Raw genomic sequence first — 21,113 nt, forward strand, 5'->3', positions numbered from 1 at the left:
GTCCCCCCAGAACGGCTCCATATCCACTCACCCTGTTACAGAATGAGTATCGCTTATCTTTTCCGAGAGAAAAAGGTAGCCGTTGCGATAGGCCCTGCACCATCAACCTTCCAGTGCAGCACCGAAGAAAGTCTTCACTATACGAGCTATCAGCGCAACAACCCGGTCGCGGGACTGTGCTGAGGTCTCTCCCCTATTTTTAACTTTAATTGGTTATGGCAACTGACATTTTGAATAACGTCTGTGTACAAACAGCTTAGCGTTGTTGTAAACTGTTATGTATGGCAAAAGACTTTTTAAACAAAATATTCTGTAACTTCTATGCATATCATTGCCTCTAGTAGTTTTTAGCCTGACAGTGAGAAGGACGAACGTCACTGTACTGTGTCGTCGACAGCGAACACCTTAAACAAATATAGAAAGAGCGCAAGCTAAAGTCTTCGAAGGATGGAGATAGAACTGGGCTGTGTCACGTTGTCAAAGGAATCATGTCGGAATTTTCCTACAGTAACGCAGAGAAACAGCTCAAAATCAAAATCTGGCTGCCTAGACTGGGATTTGAAATCCCTACCTCCCGGTTGATAGTCCAGTGTCGTACCACTGCGCAACCTCGCTGGGTGTCCACCACGAGTCGATTGGAAGCGTTTTTTTTTTCTTTGCAAACACGACACACGTTACAATACTCCGTAAATTCGTTTTTTTCTCGGTGTCCTCGGTACAATATAGCCACAAATGCAATCAAAGTGAGAAAACCGATCGAATTACAACTTAACGAGTTAATTCTGAAATGAACTGTAGACTCTACAGACACGGTCTCATATTGGTTTATTCGAACAGATAACCTGTTTCGGCCTTACAACCATCGCCAGATCGGGAAGAGGAAAATAAAAAGAGCAGACACCACGCGGAATCCGCAGCTGTTATATGTATTATGTAAACAGAAGATGGAGGGGGCAATCGACCAAGGGACGTACCGAGATAGTTCACAGAGCTGTGATAAGCACTGTGTCCGGGAGGTGCAGTGGGTACTGTAACTACTCAGTAAGCGGGAGATCCAGAGTTCGAACCCTGGTACACTACACATTTTAACTCTTCGCCACTGACTCCGCATAAAGTCCCGATGCAGCTAACATGATGAGTTCCTTTCATCTCTCCCACTCCACCTTTAGTTTACATAATACCTATCACAGCTGTGGATTCCTCGTGGTGTCGGTTCTTTTTATTTTCCTCCTTCAGACCTGACGATGGCTATACGGCCGAAACAGGTTATCTCTTCGAACAAACCAATATGCGACCGTGTCTGCAGAGTCTACAGTTCACTTTAGAATTAACTCGTTAAGTTGTAATTCGTTCGGTTTTCTCACTTTGATTCCATTTGTGGGTATATTGTACCGAGGACACCGAGAAAAAGACGAATTTATCAAGTATGTAACGCGTGTCGTGTTTGCAAAGAAAACGTTTCCAATCGACTCGTGATGGACACCAAGCGAGAGCGAGGTTGCGCAGTGGTACGACACTGGACTCTCAGCCAGGAGGTCGGGAGTTCCAATCCCCCTTTCCTTTCCTTTCCTTTCCTTTCCTTTCCTTTCCTTTCCTTTCCTTTCCTTTCCTTTCCTTTCCTTTCCTTTCCTTTCCTTTCCTTTCCTTTCCTTTCCTTTCTTATCCCTCCACCTTCAATTTACATAAAAAATAACGCTTTCAAGATTTGTGAAACGTGAACATGAACCTCCTACATACATTCGGAAACCCCTAAAAAGTAAGTTAACATCCTTAGAAGTCAACAACACAGAGGACATGTAGTCAGCAGATGAACTGATTAACAATATACGTTATACTTGAACACAGCATGAAAGTTAGTAATATTGACGCTTGTGGGACTAGTTGAAGAGGCGTTGTAGTTTATCCAGAAGCAAATATTTTTTGAGAACAATGAAATCTCAAAAAAGTAGTAAGAATGACGATCTTAAATTTGACAGTTACATATAATAATAATTTTAGTAAATGAATGTGAAAATAATTCAATGGTTAGCTTCTGATCATAAAAGAGCGTGAATTAATTACTTATAAAAATCAAGTAATTTGTTGGAAGGAGTATAAAATAATCCACATTCCTAATGTGACTTCTTTCAATAAATTGATCAGATATTTTATACATACTTGTAATTTTCGTCAACTGTGGTATACATTTCAGAATCAAATTCAGTAATCAGTTGCAGTTATTTTTATTTTATTTTACTGGTTTTGATAAATTAATTTGTTATCTTCAGAAGTCTACAAAATTGGTTATTGTAAATTTTTAGACCTTGGCTATACATTTACGTAATGTATAGGAAGTATATTAGAAAAACTTCCTTAGTATTGAATTAGCAGATGTCAATATCCTCTTCACAGAAGCATAATACCCTATTACTTTCAAAAAGGTACATATTGTATGTGATAACTGCAAACACATTTAAGACCCGCTTTCTTGAGCACATGTTCAACAAAGGCCGTTAATATCCATACAAGTCTACTTTTGAAGAACATCTCAAAAGCGAGAAACATCCTCCCCTTCCATCCTTACGTAACATGAAAATTTTGCGTATACTTGGCAAGGGTTAAGAAATGAACCTTTTCGGAGAATTTGAAATACGTGAATGTTCCGATCTAATTCAAAAGATTTCTTGAGGGATCAACTTGCATTAAAAATTTGAACGCGTAGAACCTCTTATGAAATGTGAAAATTTGATCATTTCTTTTATATATTACAACTTTGTGTCATGTTTTTTTTTCAAATTTATTATATATAACTCCTTTGCGATACTTTTTAAATACTTTTATACATGTACCTTGCTTCTGGCACAACAGTTTCACATGAACATAGATGTGATGCAGTTAGTATAAAGTAGCAATCTGTCAGTCTGTATTTACAACAATGAAATACTACATGTACGTTTTTGGACATATTATGGCAACACGCTTCTACAGATAAGATACTGACAGCTGCTGAACTAATATTAAGTATGTTCTGTAATGTACTCTTATACTTTACGTAAATGTATAGGCAAGTTCTAAAGATTTATAATATCCCTAAGTTTGTAGGCTTCTGAAGTTGATAAATTAATTTGTCGAGACTGGTAAAGTGAAATTAAAAAATTGCAACTGATGACTGAATTTTATTCTGAAATTTGTCAGTTGCATGGGTCAAGTTGGGGAGAACAATTCTAAACTTCTGTCACTGAATGCGTGGAACTAAACTGATAGCTGAACATTATGCTCCTCTATTAGTGAGAAGACGAGGTGGAACAGTTAATGTCAAAAACGTGACTTAGATGTGTCAATACTGTATATTTAACTCATTACAACAGCAGGCTTTTTCAGGAGCAAGAGAGTGGATACCGTAAGAAAAATCCATCAGTGAATTATTCACGGCAGAGAATACATATTTATTAGCAATATCAAGGAAAGACAAAAATACAGCACAAAATATTTATAATTATAAAATACAGGGGTACACAATAAAAGATCTTTCGTAGAGGAAAATGCTTTGTTATATTATTCATCACAAACAATACACAATCTTTCGCAATACTGTGGAATGATAAATATATGGCACTATAAAATTTGTCAAGGTGGCATCTTATTGCTACAAACTAGCGGAATACACAATAAAAGATCTTTTGCAGAGGAAAATGCTTTAATCTGTTGTTAATTAGGAACAATATATATTTTTTCGCAGTATTGTGGAATGACAAATATATGGCACTACAATTTTTTTCAAAGTTGCATCTTATAGCTAAAAAAATACAGGAATACATAGTTAAAGATCCTTGATCAGAGGTACATAGTTACATAGGACAAGTCACGACAAAGAGTTAAATACGCTGAGTGTCAGTTACACTGTGCACACAGTCGCCATGTCGACGCCTACCACAGCCAATGCCTCCTGGCGTGAGAGCCATAACTTATTGATGGCGAGTTTCGCCACCACCTACGCCAGAAAGGACGTGGCGTTGGGGGCCAGAACGAGAAACCCAAAGATGGTTTAGGTCTGGTAGGGGTACGGATCGTGGTAGTGGTCGTTGTACTTGTGGTCGTCGGAGAACTGGTTGGTATATGTGGTCTCAAGGTGGTTGTAGTAGTGGTTGTAGTGGTGGTTGGAGGTGGTAAGCTGGGAGTCGTACTTTGAGGCAGTTCACTCGTCGTTGTTACTGTTGGTGCAGATGTTGGACTGACAATGGTTGGTGGAGCATCAGTTGGTACATTAGTTGGCTTTATTGTAGTAGTAGTAGTAGGTGGATATGTGGGAGCTAATGTTGGCACATCTGAAGGAGTGGCGGTAGAAGGAATTTCAGTTATAGTTGGCCTTGTTGTTGGGGCTTCTGTGGGTGGGGTGGTAGCTGGAGTACGTGTAGGTTCTTCTGTCGGGTCTTCTGTTGGTATCTCAGTGGGAGCATTTGTAGGTTTTTCTGTTGGCGCATCTGTAGGAGCCTCAGATGGTTCCTCTGTGGGAATATCTGTTGGTTCTTGTGTTGGCACTGCTGTAGGAGCTTCTGTTGGATCTTGTGGTTCTTCTGCTGGCTTCTCTGTTGGAGCTTCTGTGGTTGCATCGGTTGGCTCTTCTGTCGGTGCCTCTGTGGGCTCTTCTACTGGTTCTTCTGTTGGTGAGTCTGTGGGTTCTTCTGTTGGCTCTTCTGTTGGCTCTTCTGTTGGCTCTTCTGTTGGTGCTTCTGTTGGCTCTCCTGTCGTTTCTTCTGTTGGAACTTCTGTAGGAGCATCAGTTGGCTCTTCTGTTGGTGCTTCTGTGGGAGATTCTGTTGGCTGTTCGGTGGGATCTTCAATTGGCTCTTCTGTTGGGGGCTCTGTGGGAACATCTGTTGGCTCTTCTGTTGGTGGCTCTGTGGGAACATCTGTTGGCTCTTCTGAGGGATCTTCAGCTGGCTCCTCAGTTGGTTCCTCTGTAGGATCTTCTATTGGTTTGTCTGTTGGTTCTTCTGTAGGATCTTCTACTGGTTCCTCAGTTGGTTCATCTGTGGGATCTTCTATTGGCTCCTCTGTTGGTTGTTCTGTTGGATCTTCTACTGGCTCCTCTGTTGGTTCTTCAGTGGGGTCTTCTACTGGCTCCTCTGTTGGTTCTTCTGTGGGATCATCTATTGGCTCATCTGTTGGTTGTTCTGTTGGATCTTCTATTGGCTCCTGTGTTGGTTCTTCTGTGGGGTCTTCTATTGGCTCCTCTGTTGGTTCTTCTGTGGGGTCTTCTATGGGCTCTTCTGTTGGTTCTTCTGTGGGATCATCTATTGGCTCCTCTGTTGGTTCTTCTGTGGGGTCTTCTATTGGCTCCTCTGTTGGTTCTTCTGTGGGGTCTTCTATGGGCTCTCCTGTTGGTTCTTCTGTGGGATCATCTATTGGCTCCTCTGTTGGTTCTTCTGTGGGGTCTTCTATTGGCTCCTCTGTTGGTTCTTCTGTGGGGTCTTCTATGGGCTCTCCTGTTGGTTCTTCTGTGGGATCATCTATTGGCTCCTCTGTTGGTTCTTCTGTGGGGTCTTCTATTGGCTCCTCTGTTGTTGGCTCTGTGGGAGTATCAGTTGGTTCTTGTGTAGGAGGGTTTGTTGGTGGCTGACTAGGAGGATTAGTTGGTTGTTCTGTTGGTTGCACTGAAGGAGTGTGGGTTGGCAAATCAGTAGTTGTTGTAGTAGTTGTTGGTTGCACTGAAGGAGTGTGGGTTGGCAGCTCAGTTGTTGTAGTTGTAGTAGTTGTTGGAGGCTGATGAGCTGCACAGCCCGCTTGGTCTGGCCAGTCACATATCATCAGGGTTGGGTTGAACTCTGTGCCACTCGGGCACGGCATCAGTACTCCATGCCCATTTGCGCAGGAATAGTACTTGGTGCAGTCTGTTGGGTGTGGCACGTTTATTTTGTAGTTGGGGTCACTTTGTGGCAGACATCCCGAATCGTCTTCTGCCCGAGGCATTCCTTTCGCCTGGGATATCAGACTTACCAGGAGCAAACTCAAAATTCCATTTGGCCGTCCTGGAAAAGTAGTTAAAATTTGTTAGAACATTTGAGAGGCTAGCTCCATGCATGTACACAGCTATATAAGCATTATCTACTACATTTAATGAATGACACTTTTCGTTTTGTGCTAACCATGTTCTTATCTTTTGTCTCTTGACTACCATCACGGACTCAGATCTCTAAGACATCTAGTCAACGAACTGAATTTCAGCTTTTAACTGTTCAAAATAATAATGTCTCTACCTTCAAGAAGAAGTCATAGTACCCTAACTTCAATGCACAGTTCTTGATAAGTACAACGAAATTCAAAGAACTATCTCATACTCATTGTAAGAACATAATTAGTACATCCAAATTCACATTAAAAGTTTTGATGGATTTTAGAAATTGACTAGACAATATTTTAAATAGGAATTAATGTCCTGAAATGTTCTGTTTTCATGCCTCAGAAACTAACAATTAAAGCAGCCTGTTATATTTTTTAGCGTCTGCTGGATGGAAAATAAAGGAAACTCAATGACTAGTACCGGATGGTCACTTGTACTCAATCATTTACTGTGTCATACTCTTCATAAGGAGCTTGTGGAAGTCTGTATGAAGGAGCAAGTCGCTACTGCGCCGACCTTTCGTCGTTAACTCGAACTTTGCCAAACGGTAGGTGGTACTTCCCTTTACTTAGACCTTAGCTGCCGTTATAAGACTGAACTTATCTGTTCCACTTGTCTAACCAAGGTAAATAATGCTTGACTGCATCAGGAATGTAATCGGGGCCTCAATATGCACGCAAACGGACACTGGGCAGCAGAGTAGGAATCATTCCTTGCAACAAAGGTTATTCTTAAATTTGTGAACTAAAAGTTTTGTGGTGACAATGTCCAGTCATAGACATTACCGTAATAGTAGATCAACAGTGACGAGGAGTGTACAACGGCGTATGTTACTGTAGATTGTTTGGATTGTTACGTAGCGTTGAGAAATGGTATCAAATCAACTCTCTTGCACCAGACAAGCCTACATGATGTTTAGTTTTTTGCAAATATAATAATTACTTCCTATAGTGACTTTCTGGAAGCCTTTTAGATCGTAAAAAGAGAAATGACCACACAAGATCTGATTACAATAATGATGATGCACTTTAGAGATGCGTCACATCATTTACATATTTAGGGGTAACACTAAGAAGTGATATGAAATTGAACGAATACGGAAAACGGTAGTAGCACAGGTGTCTCAAAGATTTAGATTTGTTGTGGGTACTTCTGGGAATGTCAGAGTACGTGTAAGGGAAATCTAATACAAGACACTAGTGCCATCAGTTCTAGAGTACTGCCCCAGCGCTTGAAGTCCTTAACACGTGATCAGATATTTTTCCCCACTTAAGACAGGAATGGAATAAGGGCAGAAAAATCTCTGATAGTGTTACGAAATGCCCTCCACCTTGCTAAATACATACATACACGTAGGAATCTAAAATTTAGACTCCATAGTCACTGCAGATAGAGGAAGTTCATTTTACCTGTTTGTACCCCTAGTACGGATACTGTACTTTTCTAGCGATAAGTGGTAACGACTAGGCCTTCGTAACAAGAACTAAAAGTGTGAAAATGTGGAATGGAATTCAGAAACACTTTGTAGATGGGGAGCTATGAATCATTCTTCATCTCCTGATGCCTAACTTTGGGATCAACAAGAACAGTGACGTAAACCTTGAATGTTTTAGACGAAATTTACTGTCTCTCATTCGCACTCTAGCTCAGTCCCCGTGCGAAAACTATAATTATAGAACTGGAATTTCACATCTTATTCCGAAATCTGGGTTATGATTAAACGCAACTTTTCTTCAAGAAGCACGTGTGACACTCGCTGTGACAGCGTAGATTTGATAGCACTACTAAACGAAGCAGTAAAAGAGCCTTGCTTACAGTTCTTGTTCTGAGAATGGAATCCCTCTACCATCGCAACATTATTCATGATTTCTGCATAAGTTAGGCAAAATACACGAGACACACAAAAGCAGCCTTTTCAGGTGAAATAAAAACTGGAAACCATACACTCCAAACGAAGAGGCCGCTAGGTGCGCAGTCCGGAACCGTGCAACTGCTACGGTCGCAGGTTCGAATTCTGCCTCGGGCATGGATGTGTGTGATGTCCTTAGGTTAGTTAGGTTTAAGTAGTTCTAAGATCTAGGGGACTAATGACCACAGCAGTTGAGTCCCATAGTGCTCAGAGCCATTTGAACCATTTTTTGAAGAGGCCGCCGTAAATGACAAAGAGTCATGCACTTTTAAAACAAACGCCAGGCCAACGACTTGGGCCTATACAGTCCGTAGTTCTTGGCGTTTTCCTCGTCAGTATTGACTATCAGCACAGCAGTGTACTGTAGTTCGCTGCACATTTTGACAACAGCAGAGAGAAACAAGTTAAACGGAATGCTGAGTATAGGCATCATTTTGGGAAAAAAAGACAATCCTAGTGCTCCACTCGGATGTGAAATATCTTGCAGCGTTTCCACGAAGGGTGCGGCTATCCCTAATCCAAGTACCATGTCATTTTCATTTTCTTTCCAAATACTCTGAAGAAAAAGCTTTAGGTTTCAGGGCTGTGTGAGAGACGCCATCTACAGAATGAACTGCCTCTGCGATAGCGTTCGATACTATATTTAGAAAAAAGCTACATTTCTTCTTTATTCGTCAATTAATTCTCCTCCATAGTTGCCTACATAATTTTAATGAAAATTGACATTATAATGTGCAATAATAAAGGAAGTTAAAATAAGGTTCAAACGGCTCTGAGCACTATGGGACTTAACATCTGAGGTCATCAGTCCCTAGAACTCAGAACTACTTAAATCTAACTAACCAAGGACATCACACACATCCATGCCCGAGGCAGGATTCGAACCTGCGTCCGTAGCGGTCTCGCGGTTCCAGACTGAAGCGCCTAGAACTGCTCGGCCACTACGGCCTTCGTTAAAATAAGGTATTAAAATGATAAAATATGGTATTGCAAATGCTGATGTTGTTCACTTAGAGATAGGGCTTTATAGTGCTGAGTGACGAGCTGATATTAGTAATGGTATAAGGATGATTGCGAGGGGAGGGCAAGAAGTGTCTTCCACTTCGTTAACTCGAATTCCCATCAACATCAGCCACATTGCTAAAATACTTCAACAAAATACTCGTCCTAATAACACACTTCTTGCCCCAACCGAACCTCAATTTGTGGAAGTTACAACAAAGAACTGAACTATAAGTAATAGCAAATGTACACATCTGCTCGGATTTCTGAGTTGGAAAGCGAAAATAGGTTGAAGCTATCTTGAAATTTCCCATTAAGCATCTAGAGTTGAGCAAACGGAAGTGTCCTACATCGACACAAAATAAGCAGGACTGGTCATATCATTAGGGTACTATTTGTTGTGACGTATTAATAAGTATTTGTTTTCTGACTTGGAACTGTGTCCTAACTCTGTAAAACATGCCATCTAAGTCTGTCAAATCAATACCAGCGAACAAACAGTGTACTAAAGATGTAGTCTTTCGTTCCTGCGTAACCTCACGGATCTTCACATTAAGAAATATTTTCAGCTGTTGAAAAGAGCGAATGCCTGCGTTTGTATCGTCTGCGACGGGACATAAGTTAAAGGTGACCACCACTAACTGAAAACTCCATAAATGTTGAGTTTTTCCTCATCGATTTCGTTTCTTCTCGTACTCGACATTTACTGACCGAACATACAAACATGCTTATAGCAAAACTCTTGATTCGAGTCACTGACCGAACATACAAACATGCTTATAGCAAAACTCTTGATTCGAGTCAAAGTGTCATAATCTGAGGGCACTATTCCACTCTTGATTCGAGTCAAAGTGTCATAATCTGAGGACACTATTCCACTCATCTGATCTTCAATATTCATCCGTAACACCACATTTCACAATCTTCTATATACTTGTCACAACTGTTTATTGTCCACGTTTCGTTTCTGTACAACGCTACACTTCAGTCCAATATCTTCAAAAAGACTTCTTAACACTTTTATTTTTATTCGATGCTACCAAATTATTATTTTGAAAAAGGCTTTCCTTGTTACTGACAGTCTGTATTTTATGTCGACTCTCGTAGTCATTTTTCAGCCCAAACAGAAAACTTATCTACCACTTTTAGTATCTCATTTCCAAATTTAATTCCCTCAGGATCGCCTAATTTAATTTAACTAAATTCCATACTCCTGTTGTACTTTACTTGATGTTCATCATACAATTTTGTTTCAAGACACTGTCTGTTCTACTCAACTGCTCATCCATGTCCTTTGCCGTCACTAGCAGAATTACATTGTCATCAGCAAACCTAATGGTTCTTATTTCTTCTCCTTTAAGTATACCTCTCTTTCCAAATATGTCATTGGTTTCCTTTCCTGCTGGTTTAATGTACAGCCTGAACGATATGAGGGAGAGGCTACCAACTTTTCTCACTCTCTTCTCAGCTACTGCTTCCCTTTCATACTCTTCGACACAAACTTCAGTCTGGCTTCTATACTAGCTGTAGATAACTTATCGTCCCTCATATTTTTCCCTCTTCTCCTCAAAATTTCAAAGAGCGTTGTCTAGTCAACATCGTTAAAATCTTTCCGTAAATCTTCAAATACTGTAAACAATGGTTTGCCTTTTACGGGTTATTTTATAAGAAGACTCGTAGGGCTAGTATTGTCTTGTGTGTTCCCACGTTTCTTCGGAACGCAAACTGATCTTCCCGTAGATCGACTTCTAAGAGATTTTCCATTCTACTGTAGATAAGGCGTGTCATAATTTTGCAACTATTATGGCTTTGATATACGTGTGTGATAGAACTACAAGATAATCGTCAAATTTAGCCCGAAAAATGTAACTCAGCATTGAAACAAAGTCGTGGTTTCCGACTGCAAATATGTTGATATCCTTAAGTACGTCAGCAAATAATGAAGCCTGAACGTTTATATCAAGGAATGACTTCGTATATGACGGATGCAGTGCCGAGAAAAGGCGTCCAGCGTGTTCTAGCTGCTGCTGGATATTGCGCTATAAGTGTTCCTGCAAATCCAGCGCCCTTTATTGGATAGTTTTCCCACAAGAACAACAACTTCTGTCACCAAGGACCCTATTCTCTTTTTTTGGCACCGACAGATTTCGTTTCCCGCCGTTACAAGTTGCCCTCAGTGTATGTCTAACCTAAGCAAAAATAACTTAATGGCCATCCACGAAAAGTGTTACTGCAGTAAATTAAATGTTAAATACGTAACTGTGATCAGTGGGTAAATTCTACAGGTGATAAAACTGTTAATTATTTAGCTCCTTCCGAATACAACTAAGTGATACGAAACGAATTTCTTTTCTCTACGGATAAACATAACATACAGAAGAAAATACATTTTCGATTGACCGCTCCTTATTCATAAAAGTAAAAAATACTAAAAAAGCTGAAAGAGCGAAAGCTTCACTATATCGCCAAAGGTTAAGACCCTGTACTATGCTCATAGAGGCCTACAGTCACATTTAGATAGAAGACATGAGATGCCTCAAAACGCATGAAGAAAACTATCCATCTTGACTTCCCACAGCAATGCAGCCATCCTTCATTACCAGTATTCCGCTTTGCACAAGCCTCGTCTGGAGATGTCATCCTCAACAGAACTGGGGTCCGCTACATATATTCCGACTTTTCGGAGTAGCCCTCTGTTAACTCGATATATCACCTAGTGATTTCCAAGTAGATTCCACTAGGCCTCTAGACGCGACCATTACAAATTTAGACAGCAAACTTTTTCTTAGTATTATTTGTAACGCATTCTGCTTTGTTCCTAGTGTGCCGAGGGAAAAAGCAGATCGCCAGTGAAGTTTATTCGTGTGATGGACGAGGATTCCAGTGCACTATTATACCCACATAAAGTAAATTCTGTGTGATAACGATGCATGGCAGAGCACTATGAGAAGTTCAAGTAACTGTGCTGGAAAGCCTTCACCTTACGTGCGCATGTTGTTGCCTCTCTTCTGTGATAGGGCCTTCGTGAGTGTTGCAATCACCTTCATTACTACAAGTGGAATTTTTGTTTCAGTATTGCACTTCCTTACGATCATTCAAAGATAATACTGCTATGCAGAGATCAGCATCTTAAACAAACAATCTGATAATGCTAAACACTCTAGCTGATATATCGTTTATATGTATTAGAGCATTAACTATCATGTTACGTTCCTTGGATCACACCCGATGTAGCTTTCGTTACTGTCGAATGCTTGCCTGACCTGTAAACCTACTGGATTCTAGTAATCACATATTCACTGAGACAGTCACATACTTAAAATATACTCCGTATGATCGTGTATTGCGCAGCCAATGGCTTCAGCATCATAGACACCCTGCGGCCACAATCGTGAGGCACACACTCTCTCTCAACACCGACTGTTCGCATGAATTTAGTTTTATCAGTGAAAGGAATATGCCTTAGTCATTAGCTCGTTATTTCGGACAGATAACAGGACAAGTCTGAATAGGACCTTTGCTCTGAGCGTTCCTTACAAACTTAATTACGTATGTAGATATTCCATCTATAGTTTTCGATTAGTCAGCTGGCAAAGACAAAATATGTGACATAAACGGCCTATCTTATGATTGCATTGATTAAGAAGCTTTATTTTTTTCAAACCACCAAGGCACCACAGATCTTAGTATTCGACATAAATTTAAACCTGATATCACTACCTGTTCCAGTGAGAAAGGAATCTCAACAGACAGTTAGACATACAGATGGACGCGCAACAAACAACAACAAAAATATTTTTATATGATATAATTACAGATTAACAATTTTCGGATTTTTTCCTTTATTTGTACTGTGAAACTTTGCTTCTTGCCAAATTTCATGATCCTAGGTCAACGGGAAGTACCCTAGGTTTTTAAAAACGAGTTTGCAAACATCAGAATACATGGCGTAAATGGCCTTATCTTTTGAACGCATTAACTTAGAAGCTTAAATTTTTTACATCACCGAGAGACCTTGTAGACGAGGTAGTACATTAGGACTTTGTCTTTATGAAACAATTATGTCTCTTCATATTTAAAGCGCACAAATGTAAATTTTGTCAGTACTACTTTTCAGAATGGTCTATGTATTGTTCTTAAGCTGTATACAGTTTGCGAGTGTATTTATATTTTTCCCATTTTTGCTGCAGATCTGATGATGGTCATTAAAGACCGAAACCGGTAATCTGTTAAACAAAAAGATTGTAATCATAGACGTAAATTAAAGGAAACGTATCTCTTTCTTTCGTAGTGTTTATCCCGTCGAATGGGGTCCTCTGCTTTCATGTTTTGCGAAATTTATTTCACTTGAAGCTCGTGACCTTCCTGAAACCTCAATTTTCAGTCAACTTAAGGGAGGGAAGCAGTGTGCGCCATCTGTCAATCGTGCAAATTTTTTTCTCTTTTATCGTATTTAACTTTGTACATCGTATTTTCTGAGGCGGAGATCGACAGCCGGTCAGTCATTTTCCTAAGCGAGCGTGGAGAATCTTCTTGAAACTACACTCGGGCTGCCAGGTGTACCAGGCCAGCGGCCGTTACCCCGCCAGCGCGCGGGATTAGCCGAGCGGTCTCAGACGCTGCAGTCACGGACTGTGCAGCTGGTCCCGGCGGAGGTTCGAGTCCTCCCTCGGGCGTGGGTGTGTGTGTCTGTCCTTCGGATAATTCAGGTTAAGTAGTGTGTAAGCTTAGGGACTGATGACCTTACCAGTTAAGTCCCATAAGATTTCAAACACATTTGAACATCTTGTTACCCCGCCACGCGGATTCGGTCCGGATCTGGCTCGTTGCTCCGTCTAGGATGCAAGCTATGCAAATCAGTTAAACAAAAGTGAGTACTTACAATATACGACATTTATATTATGAATATGGTGCCCGTTCGAGCGATTAGAAGCTAGCCCTACTGCAACAAATGGTTCAAATGGCTCTGAGCACAATGGGACTTAACAACATCTGAGGTCATCAGTCCCCTAGAACTACTTAAACCTAACTAACTTAAGGACATCACACACATCCATGCCCGAGGCAGGATTCGAACCTGCGAACGTAGCGGTCGCGCGGTTCCAGACTGAAACGCCCAGAACCACTCGGCCACACCGGCCAGCCTAATGTAACACTTAAGGACATTACAGGAATGAAAACTATTTTCACCACCCGTATTTTGATCCACATACTTCAGGTTTCGTGATTTGCTGACGTTGAAGACGGAAACAAACGGGAAAATGTGATAAACGCGTAAGATGTGTTCGGAAACTGATTTCTGTAAAGTCAAGAAGCCGTAGATGTCGACCTCATTCAGGACGCGATTTCCACCTGGCATGAAGGTCTGAATCCTAACGAGGGTTCCCGAACATCATCACACCATTAGAGCAAAATCTGGTACAACCACAATGCACAATTATTCAATAGTACACCCCTGTCTGTGTAAATACCATCTGTTTTCCAAAGACAGAAAATGTTGTCTTACAATTAAGCTAGTGGAAGACTTTTGGCTACAGATGGTTATTAGTAGCAAACATCGAGCCGTTGATGTATCTGCACAAATTTTCGAAAGACGATAGCCAAAAGGGAAAAACACAAACTGTAGGCCAACTATCGTAAACTCTGAAGCAAACGGTGTTTTTGCCCCGTATGACGCGTTGCAGTCTCGTTAAAGAGAACAATACATTTCCTACGTCTGAAACGCTTGTTATTTTTCATTGCCCTGCGCAATTACTTCATTGTTCGAACATGAGAACTGCCATTACGAACTCGTCATTTCGACAGATGCGGTCCAACAGCTGCTCTGGTGAAGGAACAGACTGCTGTTGTTTAAGAGTCGACAAACTGGTTTCCTTACACATAATCGTCGCCCTAAATAAATCCAGCACCAATGACAGCAACGTATAGCAATGCGGCTAAGAAGAGTGTTGCATGTATTCATGATACCTCCTGAATGTGTTGAAACTTGTGTAGAATATTTCCACTCATTTAAAGTATCCCTTGAACACTGAACGTATCTCGTCCTGGAATGGTAAAGAGTCACTCTTTGGTCGGCTGTCGTGTATTTCGACTGCAACAGATATGTGCAACGTTAGATGACTGAGGACTCAGTGCACCGTCAGTGAACTCTGTGCAGAAATTTCAGATGTAGTGCTTATCCGCAAATCGTATTTAGTGCCCATCAACATCTGCTATAGTGAAACACACAACCACTTTGAGTTCCTCAAGTTTATTGGGCTCTAGTGTACATCTTCTTCATGCGTACTGCAGCGACCAAATTAATAAGGCACATTTTTTTTTACTTCCGTCTTTAAACTACTTCGATACAGCGTTCAGCCAGCGTCTGTCCTGCAGAAATTTTGTACCTGTCTATTTCTACTTCACAAAAATTCCTTCACTAACTGGATTACATTTTCAGATATTTACATTACCCCTGTTTGCGCAGATTAATACAGACGCTGTTGAAACTTATTTACAACCTAAACTGCCCTCTAGAAAAAAACGCAGTGATTCCCATAATTTTAATATTTTCAGCAATATCCATATTGATACTCGAGGTTCCAGTAGAATTCATCATGACAGTTAAAAAGAAATCAGACAATGAGAGTATCTAACATCAGTTCTATCCATTACAAAAGCAGAAGTAGTTTTCAGATTCCTAAACTAGGAGAAAGAAAAAGTAATACATATTAATGAAGCAATTTACTGATGCCATTATACAATGTGTTTCTAGTATACATTAACTCGAACACCCAATAGCGCAAGTTAACACTGAAACTATATCAGTATGCTTTAAAATCAGTTATAGCAGAGCTAAAGTATTGTACAATCAACGAATATGAACAGAAAAACTGTGCAAATTAACAATGAAATCAGAGAAATTGTTGAAGCGTTTTTTTTTTTTGTATTTAGAGCAGTGGAAGAAAAATACTGAAAAACGTAGCTGTCCTTCAGTGCTCTTGGTAACGCAGAGTCTTCTAAGCTAAACAGCCAACTATGCGACAAGGGAAATTCATTGTCAGTGTCAATAACTAATGAGGAGACGGTTCTACAATACCGTTCCACGACAGGTGACAAAAAGACTGGAGGTATGGACCATCTGCGCAAATAAATTTTTGGTTTTTTGCGTTGAGCCATACGCGTTTGGCTTCTTTCTTTTTCTGATGCATCTTCAGTGGCGATTTTGTGATATTTTTCCATTTGAATCATTCTGGAGTTGTTCATAGTTGGCCTGCGTGCACCAGGATGCCCGATTTTGGGCGTTTTTGAAGACATTTCAGTTGAACACTTTACTTTCGCTGTGTGTTTACAGTGTGTATTTACTTTACATCCAGTGAAAGTGAAGCGTCCAGTTAAAATGCGGGCATCCTTGTGTACACAAGCCAACTGCGCAGAACTCCAGAACGGTACATATGAAACTACTTGATCACAAAATGGCAAGTGACGATGTTTCATGAGCACAGAGTAGCAAAACGCGCTTGTCACAATGTAACGCAAAAAGCCTTACATTTAGTTGTATGGACGGACAGCATCTCCAGGAATACAAAAGCAACTGAGGAACGACAGGAAACATAAAAAAATGGGAAAGAAATACGTTGGCAACTACTGGGGGGGGGGGGGGGGGGGGGGTTGAGGTAAGCAAATTGATCAGAGAGCAAACTGAAGTGGGAAGTGTAATAATGATCGTACTGAAAATGAGGTGGAGGTGGGAAGGACGTGTAGCCAAGTTTGTGAATGACACACTTACCAGAAAAGTTCTCTGCGAGATTCCAAGATCGAGACGACAGCCTAAATGGTGGGGAGACGACATTATAAGATATTCAGCAGCAGCATGAATGAATGTGGCCGAAGGCTGAATTGCGTGGAGAGAAAAATCTGGAGGAGGCCAGCGAATGCCAAAGCGTAAATAATGAAGATGACTTTGCTGTTAATACGTTTTCCCTCCCATTCTTTGTTAGTACTGATTGAACTATTCACAATATTTCTAACACTAACGTTCCCCTTCTTCCTCACTCGTTCTTTCTAGTATTCTCGTTGTCACTTCAATTACATCATTTGCAACCTTACATTTTGGAGCGACCACTAAATGCGTACGACACGTCCAGTCTGTGTTTGCGAGACCGTCTCGGATGCCGATTCCTTCCATTCGCGAGCACTGCTCATCGCGACCGCATCCCTCAGAAGGACTTACACTCTAAACTGTCCCTTAGGCTGTTTCTGTAGGACGAGCACAGATAGAAAAATAGTTTGGATCCCAATCTTAGTTCTAGATTTTCCTCTAATAACTTTTAAAATCAAGAGTAATCCGAAACGTGTAACAGAAGCCGCATTATGAAGAACAAATAATTCACTAGTTTCACCGTAAGAATACAAATTCTATAGTGGAGACCAAGAGAGCTGAGATCAACTGAGAGGAGTAACCGAATGGACTTACCCATTGCTTGTATCGTTGTTAACCAGCTTGTTCGTGTAGAGGATAACCGGCAATAGACGGTCCCCAGACGCGGCGTTCTTATATCCGGCGCGCTAATCTAAGCAGCAGTGCCATCTGTCGACTGCTGTAACTAATATACGATCGCGGTACTCAGCGTGACATGTGTTGACCGCTGATAACGCTACTTCGACACCCGAATTCTTAGCACAATTATTACGCCATTCCAGTACGCAGATTACGACCGCAGAGATATTTTAGAGGTATGCTTAAGTGCTACGGACAAAGTCTATTCAAACCATGTTGATGACATCGCATTCCTTTGTGACCTACGGTTACGTACGGCCACAAAGTGTTACGTTCTTGCTGAAATGCCCAGTGAAGGTTTTACATACTTTTTTCAAATCTCCCTGGTAGTTTGTATGGTTTTCTGCAGACAATGTCACTGACAAGTTTCATCTTCCTTTAGAAATTATGTAAAGTCAATGATACCATGTAGGATAATAGATACGTAGGGACTACAGAGAGAAAGTTACATATGTCGACTCACGCTAATATCGTCAAACAACAATAGTGTCGCATTGCCAGAAGAGAGTACTTGCAAGCTGCGGTACGGATAACAAGCGTACCATAGTGTGGCCGTGAAATGGTGCAGCGACTGGAAACGTGCTCCAAAGTTGAAGTACGCCTGATCGTACGATTCTTGTGGGCAAAGGGTCTAAACTGCATACTGATTCACTGTGAAATTCTAGTTGTGTATATGTACCAAATGCAATGTCGCATTACAATGCAAACTGACATATGTGAAGGTGAGAACACAAACATCGTTGGCAATGTGAAAGTTGAAAAAAGCTACAAAAACAAATGCTCCGGATGGAAATTTCACATAAGCTGCGTTCTAACACAGATCTGTAATGCAACCACATTTACTAGACGTTTTAACTGTCAGTTGTTGTTTATCCAAAGGCAACTCAACACCAAATCAAAGTAATATACTGATCTATTTTGACGAAAGCTGAAAGACAGTGAACTATAGAAATTCGTAGCCGGTAACGGTACTTTCTGAATAAAGTAACCTAAAACCAATTTTTGGGGTGGATTCTGTACGCCATCAACAATTTATTTCACATAACAACCATGGTCTCCAACTATATCTTTATTTGACGTAACTGCATTAAATTTTTGTACCTTCCTAGCCAGTGCCTCGATGAACCTAACAACATTTTCATGCTATCCGCGTTTTATTTCTAATATTGACTTTATATTCAGCAGCATTCATTAACTTGTTCGCTCACTGCGAGCACCATGATCAATCTTAAAAAAAACGAAACTAATCTATGATCACTCCATTGTATAAAGTTTCCCGTGAGTATTACTTAATGTCATCTATCGGCCTTTGGATACACTCCGTGAACAGCAGTTTCGATAAAAATTATTGTCACATGTGTTTCTTTACTTTGGCCCAGTTGCCTCATTACCACTCTTTTATTCTCAACACAAGGTCTAAATAAATTAGCTGACTTTTTATGGTAGTTGTTTCTTTCAAAGTGTAGAACAAACCTTTTCCACGTCCCAGTGTTAAACGCTTCTTCCAGTCATCGAGAGTTAGAACGTTGTTTTATATTCACTCAGTTCCTCTCCTCTTCTAAATTCTAACGAGTCTCACCAACGGGTTCTCCACTTGACTCTCTGTCCATCCCACTCCTTGTCTGAAAATAAGTAAAAAGTCATTGTGCTATATGGCTCTAACTTTTCGCAACAACTCTCATTCGCTATCACCTGTTGAAGTACGTTGTTGTTGTTGTGCAGCGCTCCATGCTACTCTATCCTGTGCAAGCTTCTTCATCTCCCAGTACTTACTGCAATCTACATTCTTATGTATCTGCTTGGTGTATTAATCTCTTGGCCTCCCTCTACGATTTTTACCCTCCACGCTGCCCTCCAGTACTAAATTGGTGATCCCTTGATGCCTCAGAACATGTCCTACCAACCGATCCCTTCTTCTAGTCAAGATGTGCCACAAACTTCTCTTCTCCCCAATTCTGTTCAATACTTCCTCATTAGTTATGTGATCTACCCATCTAATCTTCGGCACTCTTCTGTAGCATCACATTACGAAAGCTTCTATTCTCTTCTTGTCCAAACTATTTATCTTCCATGTTTCACTTCCATACATGGCTACACTCCATACAAATACTTTCAGAAACGATTTCAAGACACGTAAATCTACACTCGATGTTAACAAATTTCTCTTCTTCAGAAACGCTTTCCTTGCCATTGCCAGTATACATTTTATATCCTCTCTACTTCGACCATCATCAGTTATTTTGCTCCCCAAATAGCAAAACACTTTTACTACGTTAAGTGTTTCATTTCCTAATCTAATTCCCTCAGCGTCACCCGACATGATTCGACTACATTTCATTATCCTCGTTTTGCTTTTGTTTATGTTCATCTTTTAGCCCCCTTTCAAGATACTGTCCATTCCGTTCAACTGCTCTTCCAAGTCCTTTGCTGTCTCTGATAGAATTACAATGTCATCGGCGAACCTCAAAGTTTTTATTTCTTCTCCATGGATTTTAATACCTACACCGAATTTTTCTTTTGTTTCCTTTACTGCTTGCCCAATATACAGACTGAATAACATCGGGGAGAGGTTACAACCCTGTCTCATTCCCTTCCCAACCACTGCTTCCCTCTCATGCCCCTCGACTCTTATAACTGCCATCTGGTTTCTGTACAAATTGTAAATAGCCTTTCGCTCCCTGTATTTTACCCCTGCCACCTATAGAATTTGAAAGAGAGCATTCCAATCAACATTGTCAAAAGCTTTCTCTAAATCTACAAATGCTAGAAACGTAGGTTTGCCTTTCCTTAATCTATTTTCTAAGATAAGTCGTAAGGTCAGTATTGTCTCACGTGTTCCAACATTTCTACGGAACCCAAACTGATCTTCCCCGAGGTCGGCTTCTACCAGTTTTTTCCATTCGTCTGTAAACAATTCGCTTTAGTATTTTGCATCTGTGACTTACTAAACTGATAGTTCGGTAATTTTCGCCTCTGTCAACACCTGCTTTTTTTGGGATTGTAGTTATTATATTCTTCTTGAAGTCTGAGGGTATTTTGCCTGTTCATACATCTTGCCCACCAGGTGGTAGAGTTTTGTCAGGACTGGCTCTCCCAAGCCCGTCAGTAGTTTCAATGGAATGTTGTCTACTCCCGGGGCCTTGTTTCAGCTCAGGTCTTTCAGTGCTCTGTCAATCTCTTTACGCAGCATCGTATCTCCCATTTCGTCTTCATCTACATTCTCTTCCATTTCCATAATATTGTCCTCAAGTACATCGCCCTTGTATAGACCCTCTATATACTCCTTCCACCTTTAAGCTTTCCTTTCTTTGCTTATAAATGGGTTTCCATCTGAGCTCCTGGTATTCATACAAGTGGCTCTCTTTTCTCCAAAAGTCTCTTTAATTTTCCTGCAGGCAGTATCTATCTTACCCCTAGTGAGATAAGCCTCTACATCATTACATTTATCCTCTAGCCATCCCTGAATAGCCATTTTGCACTTCCTGTCGATATCATATCTTAGACGTTTTTATTCCTTTTTGGCTGCTTCATTTACTGCGTTTTTATATTTTCTCCTTTCATCA

The 21,113-nt window shown here is 40.6% G+C and overlaps 1 protein-coding gene across 1 annotated transcript; it reads right to left on the reverse strand.

The window, feature by feature from the left end:
* Nucleotides 1-3,401: 3,401 nt before the first annotated feature.
* Nucleotides 3,402-17,516, reverse strand: LOC126284956 (cell surface glycoprotein 1-like). The gene is made up of 2 exons (XM_049984230.1): nt 17,467-17,516; nt 3,402-6,008 (listed from the first exon to the last, which is right to left on the reverse strand). The coding sequence occupies exons 1-2, from the start codon at nt 17,468-17,470 to the stop codon at nt 3,907-3,909; spliced, it is 2,106 nt and encodes a 701-aa protein (XP_049840187.1). The 5' UTR covers nt 17,471-17,516; the 3' UTR covers nt 3,402-3,906.
* Between the last annotated feature and the right edge of the window lie 3,597 nt (nt 17,517-21,113).

This window comes from Schistocerca gregaria, chromosome 8 (assembly GCF_023897955.1).
Source record: "Schistocerca gregaria isolate iqSchGreg1 chromosome 8, iqSchGreg1.2, whole genome shotgun sequence".
In the NCBI taxonomy this organism is placed as follows: Eukaryota; Metazoa; Arthropoda; class Insecta; order Orthoptera; family Acrididae; genus Schistocerca; species Schistocerca gregaria.